Source organism: Pleurodeles waltl, chromosome 2_2, assembly GCF_031143425.1.
Source record: "Pleurodeles waltl isolate 20211129_DDA chromosome 2_2, aPleWal1.hap1.20221129, whole genome shotgun sequence".
Classification (NCBI taxonomy): Eukaryota; Metazoa; Chordata; class Amphibia; order Caudata; family Salamandridae; genus Pleurodeles; species Pleurodeles waltl.
In genome coordinates, this window is record NC_090439.1 from 1067783468 (window position 1) to 1067799124 (window position 15657).

At 43.8% G+C, this 15657-nt stretch overlaps 1 protein-coding gene across 1 annotated transcript in view; it reads right to left on the bottom strand.

Moving 5' to 3' along the window:
• TRAPPC9 (trafficking protein particle complex subunit 9) overlaps nucleotides 1–15657 on the bottom strand; it is a 2294541-nt gene that overhangs the window by 23167 nt on the left and 2255717 nt on the right. Inside the window, exon 22 of the mRNA XM_069220801.1 lies at nucleotides 82–305. Within this exon, the coding sequence (XP_069076902.1) occupies nucleotides 82–305 (224 nt within the window). The remainder of the gene's footprint in view (nucleotides 1–81; nucleotides 306–15657) is intronic.

Here is a 15657-nt window from a genome sequence, read left to right on the forward strand (position 1 = left end):
TGTATTGTGACCTGTACTGAGCAGGAGATAGAATGTCATGCAGTGGACCAAAAGCCAGCTAAGTACATGGCTAATACTCACTGTATCAATGTAGAAGGTGTTGGACCCCACAAAGGTGACTGTGTCGTGAAGCTCGTAGTTGTGCACTCCATTCTGGTAGTCCTGGTAGGGGATGATGGTGAGTGCGAAAGGGCCCACCGGGCCCTTGCTGCAGTTGGTCAACCGCACCTCCAAATTGATGGGGTCGCCAACCTTGCAGTCTGCCATGACATCGCAGTCACAGGGCTTGCCGTCCACCAGCACATCTGTAGCGGGAAAATAAACCATTCATGAGGGCTGTGCTTTTCTTGCATTCCTGCGCCAGTAACTTTGGCATGATGCGCTTGAAGAACCCAATGCTCCTGCCAGGCCAACACAAAGCACAGATTCATTACCCAGCAGGGTAGCAAGAAATTGGTCTTACTATGCCAATAGGTACTTTGCAAGATTAAAATAGCTTATTAAGCAGCAGTGTCAGTAAAAAAAAAAAAGGTTTCTGTTTATACATAATGAACAGACATCCACTTCCATGCTCCATTAACATATTAAATTGTATCTCAGATAGTGTCCCCAATATCTCACTCAAAGGGGCCGAAAAAAAAGTTACCCAAATCTTGGTTCTCGTTTCTTAACTTCGTCAATTCTAGGTTCACTGGCCGCCCGAGGACCCTACATGGTGCAGCATGTACTGTTCAAGCAGACATCCCACCTTCACTTCTCAGATCATTCGGAGTCCTGAGGGGCCCAGCTGAGGTCATAACCTTTCATCAGACTAATACAGCAGGACCTGATGAAGATACCGCGTTTTAATAAACATCAGATCATACCAAAGTATGTGGGTCTAAGTGTCAAACATCATGTGCTACCATTGCTCGTTCTAATGGTAGTCTCGAGACTGCAGCAGATGCCAGCAGCGAGTAGGTAACTCGCTGATCCTTCTTGCCATTCAGGTGCCAACAAATGAGGAATGGGAGGGCGTACCTTTCTGTTGCATTAAAAACAGGACGCAGGCGTCAAGCAGGCAGATCGTAACCTTAAGCATATAAATAGCCTGCATTATTCTCAAAGGCATGCGCGGTAGTATCCTCACATACCGGAGGGGGGGGGCCCTCGTGGAGCGCGCTCTGAACTCCTAGAATCGCCTAGTGCCAAGAAACAAAGAGCTCCTTTTCCGGTAACAACCGGAAAACCGGGATCTAAAGATTCCTCCAACAACTTGCACCAAACCTTTGTTCAATCATTCAATGAAGATCTGAAACACCTGCTCCAGCGCTCACTATCGATAGCCCCAAGGCACTATGTATGTGTCAGAAATCCTCTTTCTCCGTTTAATCCTCCCATGCATGTTAATTCATTGTTAAGCTCACACTGGTGACACGTACTAGGCACTGTGTCACCCCAGGGTCTGGTGGGCGCTATAAAAAACTGTCGAACTCAAAAGAAGGGCTGGCTAACTTTGCAACGCCCGTGTACATTCCAAAAGCCAAAACACATGAGATACACGGTAAAGCAGATTTTAGGTGCACCTTGCCCTGGTCTGCAACAAAATCCGCTGCGCCTTTCTTCCGCACCGCTGGCGCTGCACAGACAGTGCCACTACTTAGGGTTTTTCACAGAATCAATGTTAGGAAGACTATAGCCAAATAAAAAATAAAACACATGACAAGAAAAAGGAATAATAGCTAAAGAAGAGTAAAAAAAACATAATATGTATTTCAGCACCAAGGGAATATATTTTTAGCACCAAGCCATAAAACATAAACAGAAAAAAATTAAAAAGCTTACATGGCCCTCACCAACCAACAAAAACACATCGATGTTGCATAAGGAAAAAAAAATCCTTAAATTATATCATAAAGTTCTTCCTCTTTTTAAATGGTGATGGGATCCTACGCACCCCTTTCAGACTCACTGATCCCTGCACCCAGCATGAAATCACCCAATGTGCATCACACCTCTTATATAAATGCATATAATATAATATATATAAATGCATCTACTTTCGCATTTTCCTTTCTCCTTTATATGGGGCTGTTGTTATTATGTATTTTTTTTTAAAAAAACTACATATAATAAATAGGGAAACGAGCTGCTTTAAACCGAACATAAAAAGAAACTTTCCGGAAGGGAGAACTGTTTTTCGTACCATATATGTGGTATACTCATCATTATTGATCCTTACAAGAATATTTAGTGCAGCATGCAGTAATTTACCCTGATGAAGGAAGTTTTATCACCTCGGTAGCCGAAACATACTGGCACCAACACAAATGTTGAACAATACCACTGACCTACTGTAAGACGCGTATTAAAATAACCCACCAGGAAGCTAGGCCTTGTTAGGAGACAGACAGCAATACCAGCAGCTAGACTTTATTTAATTAATAAGGTAATAGTAGTTTTCTTCTAATTCTATATCCCACGGCAGTTTAGGGAACCAGCAATGACAATAATGAAGCAAGAATGACTTAGATATTTATATTATTTATCATAAAATACTTTGCAATCAATCTGGAACACAGTACGCACAATGTAAGGGTAATTTTAGGTCTGGATTTTCATACGGCAGCTGTCCAGCAGACCTACTGATAACAATATACATACCGTCGGCCCAAATGGCTTTTCCAACCAGCCTCTTTAAGCCACTGGCTGCGGACTTTGTCTATTACGTTTTGGCTAAGCGCATTTGAGTACTTACCTCTCACTTGATGCTCCTGGCCGTTTGGATGCAATCATTGGCTTCCGCTGACTGGTTGCACTGAAGTGCATGAGCACTAGTTTACAATCATGGCCCTGTGGGTGCACTCATGCTGGACCCCTTCCGTGTACCTTGCGCTACTATACTAATGCTGCATGTTTTAGGACATCAAACCCAGACCTATTGACATTGCCAAAGTACATCCATGCCAACGCGATCTAATTTGGGGTTTGTAAAACACTACAGTGTAAAAACTAAATATAAAGTGTATTCAATGAAATTAGGAAATCAATTCAGAAATATGTAATATAGGGCCAGATGTAGCAAAGGTTTTTACCCATTCTGTGTCTATGGGAAAAAGTGTTGTACATATGGCCCATACTCTACTAATTAACAAAGGCACTGTTATGATGTTTGTTTTCTCCTATTTCACTGAGGTTAAACGAGAGGCTATTTTATGAGCGCCGAGAAAGCTGAACATTCTCATGGGGACGGGAGGAGCTGTAGTCAGGGTCCATTAATAAACATTGATCTAGCACTGAGTGCCCCTACGTGCATCCGTCATGCCCAGCAATAAATCTCGCTTGGAAGCAGCAGGGTTTTGAAAGTGCCGCTGTCTTTAATAACCTCTGCCTTTGTGCTGGTATTTGTGATAAAATACACGCACCGCAGGCACTAAACAGCCAGCACGGGAGAGCGAAAAAAAGATAATTTGCAGTTATAAAAAGGTCCATAAAGAAGCCGTTTGTCAGTGCATTACATTAAGGCGCTAACGGGGTTTCACGTTCTTCATCTCGGAGAGTTATTCGTCAGGGTACAGTACAGGCCCAAAACAGGCCAGAGCACAGGGGCGCCAAAACACGCGAGCACAGAGGAACATGCGCGCGCAGGGGCGCCAAAACATGAAACACGCGAGCGCAGGGGCGCCAAAACACGCGAGCACAGAGGCGCTAACCCGGCAAAGGCCTAGCTTTTCAAGCCCAAACGTAGCCCAGACTCGTACTGCTGACAATCATTTCACGGGCACGGCCATTCGAAGTGAGTACTCGTGATAAAACTGGTGCAAGTGTGAGGTGCACGGGCGCCCAGCAGCAATGAGGTGCAAACCTCACCCCTTTACCTTAAGGCCCTTAGCCGTGCAAAACAGCATTAGCGCCAAAGTGCGTGCGATGTCGGGACAGCACCCCCTACAGCAGGGGTCTTCAAATTCAAACTGGGGGGCAGCCCCCCCAGGGCGGCGCCAGGCTCGGGCCAAAAGAAGCATTTCACAGATAACAGTGTTGTGTTTTAAGCAGAAACATGTAATTGCATTTAAAAAATGGCAACAGTACTTAACTGCAATGCCTAAATACATCCAGACATATTTAAACATTACCATCTTTATAAAATATTTGTGAAAAACTCTGAAGGTGGGGCCCAATGATTTTTATTTTTCATCAGGGGGGCGCAGCATTAAAAAGTTTGGAGACCACTGCCCTACAGGATGACAATGAAGAGAGAGACACGTCTTTAACAAGTACGGAATATATACACCTTTGAAACCATAGGACGAGGGGGGTTGAGGGTAGTATATCGTTATGACACTTTAATAGAAAATTTGAACTGAACCCTGTCGATTTAACAAGTACAAGATCATACTTTTGGAGTATACTTGAAATTGTTGTCAGAATTCTATCTTTGTCCAAGGACAGGAAGGAAAGGCAGCAGGAGACCGGTGGTCTTCCGTAGTGGTCTGAGATCCAGTAACAGTGGCAGCCAGGCATCTCCTTTTAGCATTCCTTGGAAGTATCCTCAGTTTTTTCCTTGCAGGTATTTGACTGCAAGCCAGCAGGAGCAGGGGGAGCCGAGGGTTACAGCTGACTCAGCATCTATCCTGCAGACCCCCTGCAGTGTCATCTTGGACATGGGCCAGGATCACCAGAACACAGCAGAATTCCAAATGTTTGGAAAAGAATGCTAGAGACCCCAGGAGTGTGCCATTAATGTACAGCTCTGCATTCCAAGACAGAGGGTGCACCGACGCCTGTGCTGATGAGTGCTGCACACTTGGGAGGGCCAGAGGTACTCGGATGGAATATAGCTTGTGCCAGCAAGAAACTGGGCCGACACCCCCCCTCCCCTAACCGACTGTGTTGCCAACAGAGATGCTTTTGCGGTGCAGTTGGTGATGTAAAGGATGGAGCTCCTCATCCAGCAATAGAGCAGCATAAGCTGACGCAGGCAGTGACACAACATCAACAAGGTGCCACACAGAAATTGTCCTCAGGCTCAGGGAGAGACGCCTCAGAGGGATTTTTTGTGCTCCCAACTTTCTGCTCATCTGACAGTGCTTTCAGAATCCAAGTCTCAGAGCATGCCGTCAAGAAAATTTCAAGTGTGCCCTCTGGGGTCAGTCAGTGCTTAATTTGTTATATATATATGAATATATATATACAGTCGCCACTAGGTAATTGTAGTTAGGATCATTTATTTCATAGGTGTAGCATTTTTTGTTTTGCTAATAATTGCCAAAATTCAGAACCTAACTATAATGTCCCTGTAACCTTCCTTTTTTTGGTGAAAAAAAAAAAAAGAGAGATATATATATATATATGCTAAGAAGCTTGAGGCTGGTGCTATCGAATGTTGGGCTGCCGGCTCTATTGAATGTCAGGGTGCCGGCGCTATCGAATGCCAGGGTGCCAAATACAAGGGCTACGTAGACTTGATTTCACCCCATGCCCCTTTAATCCACCAGCAGACACTCCCTTTCTGTTTATCTCACTCTTGCGGGTCCTTTTTGACCACTGCTTCATCCCTCCGCCAGTGTGTTACGCTTTTCTCTTTCTACTTCTTTCCTCCTTTTGCATGTTTGTTTTTCTTGTATTAGGATAAAAGTCTGCGGAGCCAAAATAATAGTCAGTCCCCAAATATGTGTCCCACTCGCAACCACCCCTTACACTGAGTGCTGGGGTCAGTGATCCCATGTCTGAAGCACGCAGAGGTCTTTCTGCACTAACCAAGGCAGCATAAGGGACAGAGAAATGCAGTAGAATAATTTTCATTTAAGAGCTGCAGTTGCTTTTCTAGGAAAATGTACTTGCAGGTGAAAACCCGCTGGAGACCAATTAAACCTGAGAAAATGGACAACACAGGAAACATATTGTCACACATTAAATGTTTTACCTAAAATTCATGGTTGTCAGTAATAGTTGGCCGTGATTCAAGAAGTAAATATGAGAAATTTTACAACATGCCTAAATAAATGTATTACACACTGAGAAATACAAACCTATGTTTAAGTATTATTCCTCTCAAAGTAAACTGCAACTAGTAGAAATATTTCCAGCTGTATAGCTTTGATTATGTATTTATTCAAGGTTTTGTAAAACAGATGCACTCCTGCCATTTCATAATGCTTTTTGGGTAGTACAGAGTAGGTTTAATGTATGTATTCAAGATCTTGACCCCATTCGAAAGCAAAGAAAAAGGAAAAAATAAAATGGTCATAAAATGATTTTATTACCGTTTTATTTTTCCTCTGCCAGCCCGAGCTGGTTGGGAGGGCGGGACCATTGCTGATAACTGGCAGCAGAGGCGGAGGAGTGGTGCACAAGTTTAAAGTGTGCATGTCACTGGCCGGTTGTCTTGTGATGGATAGCCTGACATGCACACTTTAAACCTCTCCGATCCGAGCTGTCTTAAACAGCTGAGAGAGAGCAAGCATAGGCCTTGAGGGCCTTTGGGAGCTCTGAGACAGCTCTCTCATCCAATCCTGGAGCTTCTGTAATGCTGGTTAATAGCATGTGAGCAGCGTCTGGATTGGTTGGGGCAGTAGGCAGGGACCCACCCTGGATGACAAGAACAACACCAGGACCAGAGGACATGCAGCAAGATAAGTGAATGTTTCCTTTTACTTTATTTGCTGTAAACTAAATCACTGACTTGCATTACATTAACGTTTTAAAGTTAAACATTTTAACCTTAAAAAGTTAATGTAATGTATGTCGTCAATTTAGTTAGTGTTTATTCAGTGCCAATGTTTAATTTTCCCCGATTCGGCACAGCACCTTTTTTTACACATTTGCTCGCCCCACCACTTTCAGTTAATGACACTTGCCACTGACTTTACAGGTAGAAGGCAGAGGAAGCAGAATAGCCTTCGGTGTATAAGAGGTGCCTGGAAAGTGATGCAGGAGAATCAAGAGCAAGGGCAAGAAATCTCAATTGTGTTAATGCCTTTGGATGAACCCAATACTCCACAGAACATATGTATGGCTATTGAAACACTAAGAAGGAGGATCCACCTTTCCAGGTGAGAGATTCACAGAGTAGGGCTCTAGATCCACTCTACTAGAGGAGATCCGGGAAGTCCTCCTTGGACAGTTCTCTTATAATGCGCATCTTTAGAAAGCCACAGTGGCTCTCACTTGAGAGACAGCTACCCGGTAGGAGAACATGAGGGACAACCTTTCTCCCCTGTGTCTACCTGATTCGTCTCTAAACCCATTTGTGCATAAGTGTTGACCAATGGGTCCTTTTCTTACCATTTTAGGTATTTTGCTAGCATTCTGTTTGGATCCAGGCTCTTGCTTTGTATTAAGTGCATTCTTGTTTGGTTGGCCCTGCTACTGAAGATGCCCCAGAACTCTTGGGGAACATTGTTTGCACCCCTGTGCACCGCCACTATCTGCGAGTGATTTGCCACAGCCACTTGATTTTTTGGCAACAAACTGAGATTAGAGCCCAGGTCTTCTGGTTCCTAGACCAACAACCAATCCACTGGGCCCCTTCTTCTTTTATCATTAAGGAATTGTAGACTTTTTTTTAGTTTTTTTTTTACACTTTACACCAACTCCATTGTTAGGTAAGCCGCTCCCAACTTAATCTTTGTCCTATTCTTGTAAACCCATGCACCGCGGCATTAGCGTCCCATCAGAATTACAAACTAGTGACAGGCGAGACACTATTTTCTGTGTGTGATTGGTATTCTCCTTCTCTCCCTGGCTGAGTCACCTGCTGTAATATTAATACCTGCACACATGGGTGATGCAAAGAGACTGGCAGAAGGCATAGAAGGTGTGGTACAAAACCCAGCGCCATGGGTGCACGCGCAGTACTGTGCCACCCACACACTCGCCTGGGAATTCACACCTTGAAGCCATTGGAAGGCAGCCTTTTCTCTAGCAATGCAGTAGCTGGCTTTGTAAAGAGAACCCGTCAGTAATGATATCCATAGATTATTCCTTCCAAGGAGTTACTAAAGGAAAAGACAGCAACACAAGGGAGAACAAGAAAGGTTAAGTACTTGCTCTGTTGTGAAAGTGCCTTTCAATTATATAGAGCTTCATACATAAATGTTTATGCTCTTGCAAGTGCCAGGTTGTAAAATATGTTCAAATAGGGAACAGGAGAAGTGTAAGTGGATAATCATTGGTTAAACGCAGACCACTTACAAATCGATGACTGTTTCTAACATCTTTATGTTGCAGTCAAAAAAGTGTGGTGATTGTTAGACATATCAAGTGTACTCGTCTAGTGCCAAATTCTTTGTGCAGCCTGCAGGTAAGTTTCAATTCCAACATACTAATAGTAACTTTACGACTGTGAAGACTACACACTAGTGGCGGAGACACTGCATATAAAAAGAGAGGCCTGTCCTATTTTTTTATGTGTGATCTCCGCAAAGGCAAAATTACTATTAGAAGTTCGTAGTTTGAAAATTAAAAAAAAAAAACTAAACTAACACAAAAGTGTAAGTTTGCCTTTGTGAATCAGGCTCTAAGTTGGCACCGATGGGATTTGAACTGGTGATCTGCGGAGGGACTACCAGGTGCCAGTAGCCAGCACGTCACTTGGGCCATCTTGCGTTTGCCATTTAGTTCAGTATTTCAGTTTCCCCCACAGGTTTTGAGGCTTTTTTTTTTTGCAACAAAATTAGGAGGCACCAGGAAGACTAGAACTGTCACTGGCAGGGTGGGAGGGAAGGAGGAGAGGATGATGGGATACAGAGTGGGGTTACAGCTTAGGCAACTTAAAGGTCAGCAACAGCACAAGTGACACAATTGGGTTGAAAGAGTGGCAATCACAAAAGTTACACAAAAAGAATACCATGAAACTGGTTGTTAAGTTGTGGTATGGTCTACCTGTAAACATAAAAGTAGTGGAACGGCGTTCCATGTTCTTCCGGATTACTTCACTTGAGCTTTTTTTAGCCATAAATGCATAGAAAAGGCCTATTTTAAGGATGGAACATAAGAGCCTGTGTACCGAGGTCTATTCTGGCAGCTTTGTGCTGAGTTGTTCCTGCTGTTGGAACTCTTCTATGCAACGGAATCACAAACCCTGCCCCACATCCCCACTGGCATCTGGGCAAAGACCATTTTTGATGAGAAGGAAAAATTCAGCGGTCTACCTGAGAAGGCTGCTGTCTTGGAAAATAAACCTTGTAAAAGAAACGAGAAATTTCGACTACACCTCCTCATTTTGATCGACTTCCAATGGAAGCCAGCATTGAATTAAAACATCTGTTGCCTCAGATATGAGGCCCATCACCCGGGGCAAAGCACCCTGGCTGGTCGGGCTGGGGAACATTAGGCACATTAGATTTGGAAATCCAGAAATTGAAGACTCCTGCGGCATTGAAGCAATCTTTCAAGGGTGGGGCAGTCAACTCGTTGAAGTCCAGTCTTCTTATACAAAAAAAAAACCGAACAGAACCACCTTTCATTCAGGAAATAGTTGATAACTGATCTCTTACTTCTTCTTTCTAAACTAACCCTTTATCATAAGTTTTGCGGTATCCCTTTTCTCCTCCACTTAACTTATAGTAAAGTTACCTTTTCTACAAAAATAATTTCTTCATTGTTCACAATTTATCTGAATGTTTCAATTTTTACATGTCACTTGTCCTATATAAAGCGCAGCGTGGTCTATTAGGCCCAGCAGTTCTACACCAACAAGTTTATTAAAATAAATACTAGCCAGTTTCCCTTTCTCTCGGATTCATACATTTAAACACAATATACTGCACCACAGAACTCACACAGCATGTCGGATGCTCGGAACAGATGAGGCGAGGGTGGAGAGTGGCAGCCAGGCAAGCTCTGTGCAGAGCACATGGCACACTGCTCAAAACCTGGCAACTACTGGGGACACACAGCCTGGGAGGCTGGGCGATCTACAAACAAACTGCAGGGCCGCGAACACCTGTTCTACTGTAAGGTGCTGCCACTTGCAAATATAAAACTAAATAAAAAACCAGCCTGGGATCACGAGACGGGCAAACATCGAGCCTGATCTCTGCCTGGCAGCCCTGGCGCTGGGCCACAAAGCGCGCTGCTTTGTCGGTCTGCGCTGCCCAGTGGGCAGAGTTCAGGATCCTTTATATCAGGCTGCGTAAATCACTTCCCTGCAAACCGTGCATTAGTTTATTATTTAAAAAATGAACTCTCTAAACCACTGCAGAGCCTGTGCAATCAAAGCGACCGACCAATCTATTAACCTTTGTCTCACTGTGCTCCTGGGAATATCATTTCCTTTCCATTTTCCAAACTGATGGTGCAGATAAACTACAAAAAAGCGCGGCTTTGTGTGTGTTTGCTTGCCCATTATCGGCTGCCTTTTTTGGTTGGTTAAATCCACATAAAAGATCCACACAACAGCCTTGCTTCTTCTCACGCCTAGCCAGTTTCATCGGCGAAATGTCAGATTTGTTTATAATGGCACAAATGTCAGCATTTAGAGCATGCACATCCATCTAAATATACCATGCACATCTGGGATTAGATACTCGAGGGGACAAGAGCCGCCCTGGAAGGTGCAAGCTGATCAATCACTGCTTTCGTGTTGCCAAGGGAGGTGCAATATTAGCTCCCAGTATGGGGTCTTCGGTCTCCCAATAAGTGGCAGAAGATTAAGAGTACCTGCAGGACAGATATTTGCTAATATTTGGCACACACAAAAAGGCTCTTGGTAGTAAACACGTTCTGTAGGAACCTTGAGCACCACAACTCTTATCCACCGTCCGTAGGAGCCCGTCAATGCATCGCTGGCATCCATCTACACTTGGACGTCAGACCCAGGAACCCATGGCCACCATCGGGTCAGGGCCAAACGCGGAGGCTAGCTTTCACTATTGGTACCCATCCTTCCTCAAAACAAGGACTGACCCACTTGCCCCCCAACTCCACAGTCTCTTACATGAAAAATAATAAATCTGTTAGCACTGGATTGGAATTGGAAATTGTGAGATGAATTAAGAATGTGTCCTTTGGCCAAAACCACGACATCATGGTCAGTGATGATGTTCTAGACCAGGCTTCTCCAATGTCGGTCCTAGAGGGCAGGATCCATGCCAGGTTTTTAGCATAACCACATTTAGATAAATATAGTTAACTTTCAAATCTGGCATGGATCCGGCCCTCCAAGAACGACACTGGAGAACCCTGTTCTGGGCTGAGAGGTGTGACTAGCACATGTGGAGACCTACTTCATTCACCATTTTAACAAAGGACCTAAAGGAGGTCATTGACTCACACTACAGAAGACAAATACAAACTAGCAACAGATCTATAGAACTTGATGGTAGCAAAGAAAATAATCTGAAAATAAGGAGTCATAAAGTAGATTTGCAGAGCCAGCCAATATAATATAATGTCGGAAGAATAAATACAGTTCCAGAGTAAGTGGTTTGAAAAGACCCAAATGTAATAAATGTCCCTTGTCAAAGAAGCGGTAGGACTGCTTTCAGAATACTGTTTCTAATTTTGGTTTAACAGTTTAAATAACGAAATAGAAAAAAATCAGAGAATTATGACAGCACAAAAAAGAGGGAACTCCAGCAACATGGGGAAACTCACCACCTTCCCAGCCACGATGGTGCTAAATGACTGAATGAGGAGAGCCCGTGTTTCAAAGGAAGGTACACATGGTAAAGGTGAGGTAAAAATGCATACTAAACTACTGAAAGACTTAAAAATGCAATAAATCATACGACTGATTCAAAAGGACAAAGGTTCACGGCATATAACACAGTCTGCCCTCTCCTGATTATTGGGGAAAGATAAGCAGTGTCTAGCAATATGTCTTGTTTACAGAACTGCCATAAAACGTGATTTCAGGTTCTCTGTGTTTTTTGGCTACTTGGGTGGTAAAATGGTTTCATGCAACCGCTACCTTAATATGTGAGTGGTCTGAACATCACAGGTTTCAATTTCAGCAGGGTAAAGCTGTACCCACAAAGCTGGATAAGTTAGCATATGTTATGTACAGTGCTACAAAGCCACAGTACAGTAGCAGCTAGAAAGTATATTGGAGGAAACATGCACTGAAATGGTGTGTTTTTAAATATTTTTTATGCTGAACCCCAAACTACCGTTTTAGGTAGTGCAGACCTGCCAACTTCACCAAAAATCTCACAGTGGGAGGGGGCGGGCCTTGGAGCACCTAAGAGGTACCTTTGTCCCCACCTCGACCCCAAAACCCATGCCAATGTCCTGGGGTGTTTTCACACCCATTCATGGACATTGGCAGTTAAAAGCCTCCGAAAACGGGCTGAAAACCACTGTTTTCAGTGGTTTTCAGCTCGTTTTCCCTGTCACCGTGTGATATTGGCTTTTCACCGGGAGACCCTGTGAGGGGAGCCAATATTGTGTGTCACAAGGTGGCGACGTGCGAGTTGGCAGGTCTGGTAGTGTTTGAAAGCCATGATGCGTTGAACAATGTGATCGGTGATACCTTCTTTAAAATACGTATCTTGTTGTAATTTTTTAAAAGGGCTTCATGAAGGAGTACCCCAAACAATTCCTTTAATGTTACCCTTGGTGTCTATCATTGTACCAATGAGGTAGGTGGCATTAACCTAAAAATGTACCATTAGGCAGGAAATTGGATTTGTCTGGTGATGTGAGAAAAATGTGGTAACCAGACGTGTTGGACCAGAACGAGTCTGCATAAAACAAAGATGCTAACGACAAGCCATGCAATGTCACAGTGCAAATTTGAGTGTTCGAAGACAATGCTTCGGCTCTCTTTCACCGGGGCACCTAATCTTATGACACAGAATTTCTTTAGAGGGAGTTACCAAGAGACTCAGCATGACAGACTGTGCAAAGTTCACCCCCACATTTACATTATCACAAACTCAATGCACCGGATGTGCACAGTTGACGCTCCAACAATACGCGAAATGGCAGCGCCGCCTTATCCATGTGGGAAATCAAGAAGCGTTGCGCCAGGCTACTTGGTTATTGGAAATTCTGCCAGCACCAGGCAGCTCCTGTCGAGACCCCAGCAAGAGGTAGTACATAATCCTCTATTAAGAGGGAGGTAGATGATTTACCGCATCCCAGCCGCTGTGTAAACACCGCCACCAGGACACGCAGGCTCCTGGGGCCAAGTGCGGCTTGGCCATGATTGAAACCCAATGGGCTGGAATTAATAGGAAATATTAATGGGATTTAGCTCAGGGCTCAATCCTTCTGCCTCAGCACTTTAGCAGTAGGTCAGGTTGTAACTGGGTAATATATGGCTCGGATCAATAGTGGCAGATGTAACAAGACTGACTATTTTTCGAGAGATCTTAAACATAGCAGTCAAGGTAAGTTAGCACAAACGAGGAATAAGTTATTGGCCCTGTCTAATAATATATTTAGATAAAGTAGTTAAAAACATTGTGTGCGCATGGGACGCACCAGAATAACAGCCAGTTTTGCTGAAGTAGATATTGGAAGATGTTGCAATGCCTCGACCTACGGGTCCTAAATAGGACTGAAGAGTTCTATCGCCCTTAGGCAACCAACCCTTTCAAGTAAACACAAATAAAAAAAACATAAGGAGCCTGCCTTACGCCGAGCAAGTTATATCAAGCATTTTTCCTCATGCTTTCATATAAACCCAAGAAAAAGCCATATTGCCAGTGTTTTAGAAGATGTGTTGCACTGCACACTATACAACTTGGGTAACCTGACCAGGTTTAAACAACATTCATCAATTGACCAAATAATCGTTTCGTAATGAAAGCTGGCTAAAAGTACTTGAATAAATGTGTATAGCCTTTTTTGAATTTCACCTTTTCAGGAGATCGAAAAATGTTCTCAACAGGTCAAGAATCTTTGAGCAGTGCTGCAGGAACACATGCAGGTTTCAGGTGCACTTGTAACCAAATATATGCCTACATGTGCATGTGCAAACAGTTGCATAAAAAGAGACCTAGTTTCTGGAGCTGTGCAGAGTCATGGGGGACCTACATTACTGTGTGTTTGCCTGCATTAGACCCAGGTGAACATTGATATTAGAAGAGTGACAGGTCGCCTATGCACTAGTAAATGTATCAGTGAAATTCTGCCACTGGGCCACTCAAAAAGGAGAGCTCCCTTGTTTGGAGTAGGGTGCACTCCATGAAAATTAGGATCAGCAAATCTACCATCCTGCTATGGACCAAGCAGGGGGGGGGGGTATGGGGGAGGGGGCAGTGGCCATCCTGCAGTGATATACATGGTCTGCCACAGAGTAGTGTGGTATATTGTGTGCTATATGGTGCATCTTCAGAGGAGCACACAAAGGGCCTTCTAAAGGGCACAATGGCACAGTCTGTAACTAAACTGAAGCCATGGCTCTTGCTGCTATATCAAAACAAAAACATAGTGGAAACCACAATGTGCGTGTTGGGGGGGGTGTACTCAGAGATTCCGTCTTTGGACCCTCAGGCTTCCTCTCAGAGGCTAAGGAAGGCTTCCTTTCCTAATGGCACAGGGACATCCTAGAATGCCAATATATCAGCAAGCACTGGGGTTGGGCAGCGCAAGCACTTTACGTAATCAGACGACCACTGGTGGCGTGTGCCTGACGTGCACACACAGGTATGCAGAGTAGAGTACTGTGAAATGGGGCGGTAGTCTTGCTTCTCTACATACTGGCGCCCTTACACTATCACACTGTGACGGATTTATCAACAGATTGGGAAAAAGACTGCATTTTTAGGTGCCTTGATCTGGAATAACCTCTCAACGTTTACTGTCGATTTCGGATCAATAATCTATCTAGACTTAAAAAAATCCCACCAAAACACTTTTTTTAAATGACATGTTTTCCCAGGATTGACCCCCTCTACCAGCGCACCATCAAGGACGCCATGTTAACCGAGGCCATCCTCAGCATCCCACCTACAAGAGCTCTTCTGGAGTTCAGCTTTCTAGAGTTCTTCTTTGGTCCGTGTATTTTAGCTATGCTGAAACTTCATAGCCACATTCCCAGCCCAGCACTACTTTGAGAATTCCGATTATCTTGTGACATTATCAGGATGCAAACTACACTGACAGAGTCATCAATGCTTCTAATGAAACTGACTAGAGCGAAATGCAGCCTTCGGTCCAGAATAAAATAACAGTTAAGTTTATTTACCTTTAAAAATGCCTTTTGTAGTAAGTCGTTAAAAATCATTTTACACATTCTCTTACATTTAAGATTTCCAAATAATTATGTGATATATTAATTTATAGTTTAATTGGTGTGCAAGCCATATCGATTTTTTAGCAATTTATTTTCTAGGTTAACGTTTATTGAAATACCCTTCACATCTCCCATTCCATCGGCAAGGAATACATCTGGTTTCATTACCAGCTCTTGTCTCCCGTTTCTACATCCTCCGACCTTCCTGTATTCATCCAGATACCTCCAGGGGGCGCTAGCTGCTCCTACCAGAAGCAGTAAGGCTTCCCCTCTGTGCCACTTGCTTCTTTGACCCTCTACCCAGGAATTTTGCATCTAGTAACCCCGCGCCCAAGAGAACGGAATTGTGAGAGATCAGTAACTTTCGCTATCAGCTGAGTAACAAAAGAGCCATCAGGTACCTCAAGCTGGGGGGCACAAATGTTTTAGCAGCTTCTCATCTAGAGGGGAATAAGGGGCCGAATACATTTATTGAGGTCTTTCTTGCACAG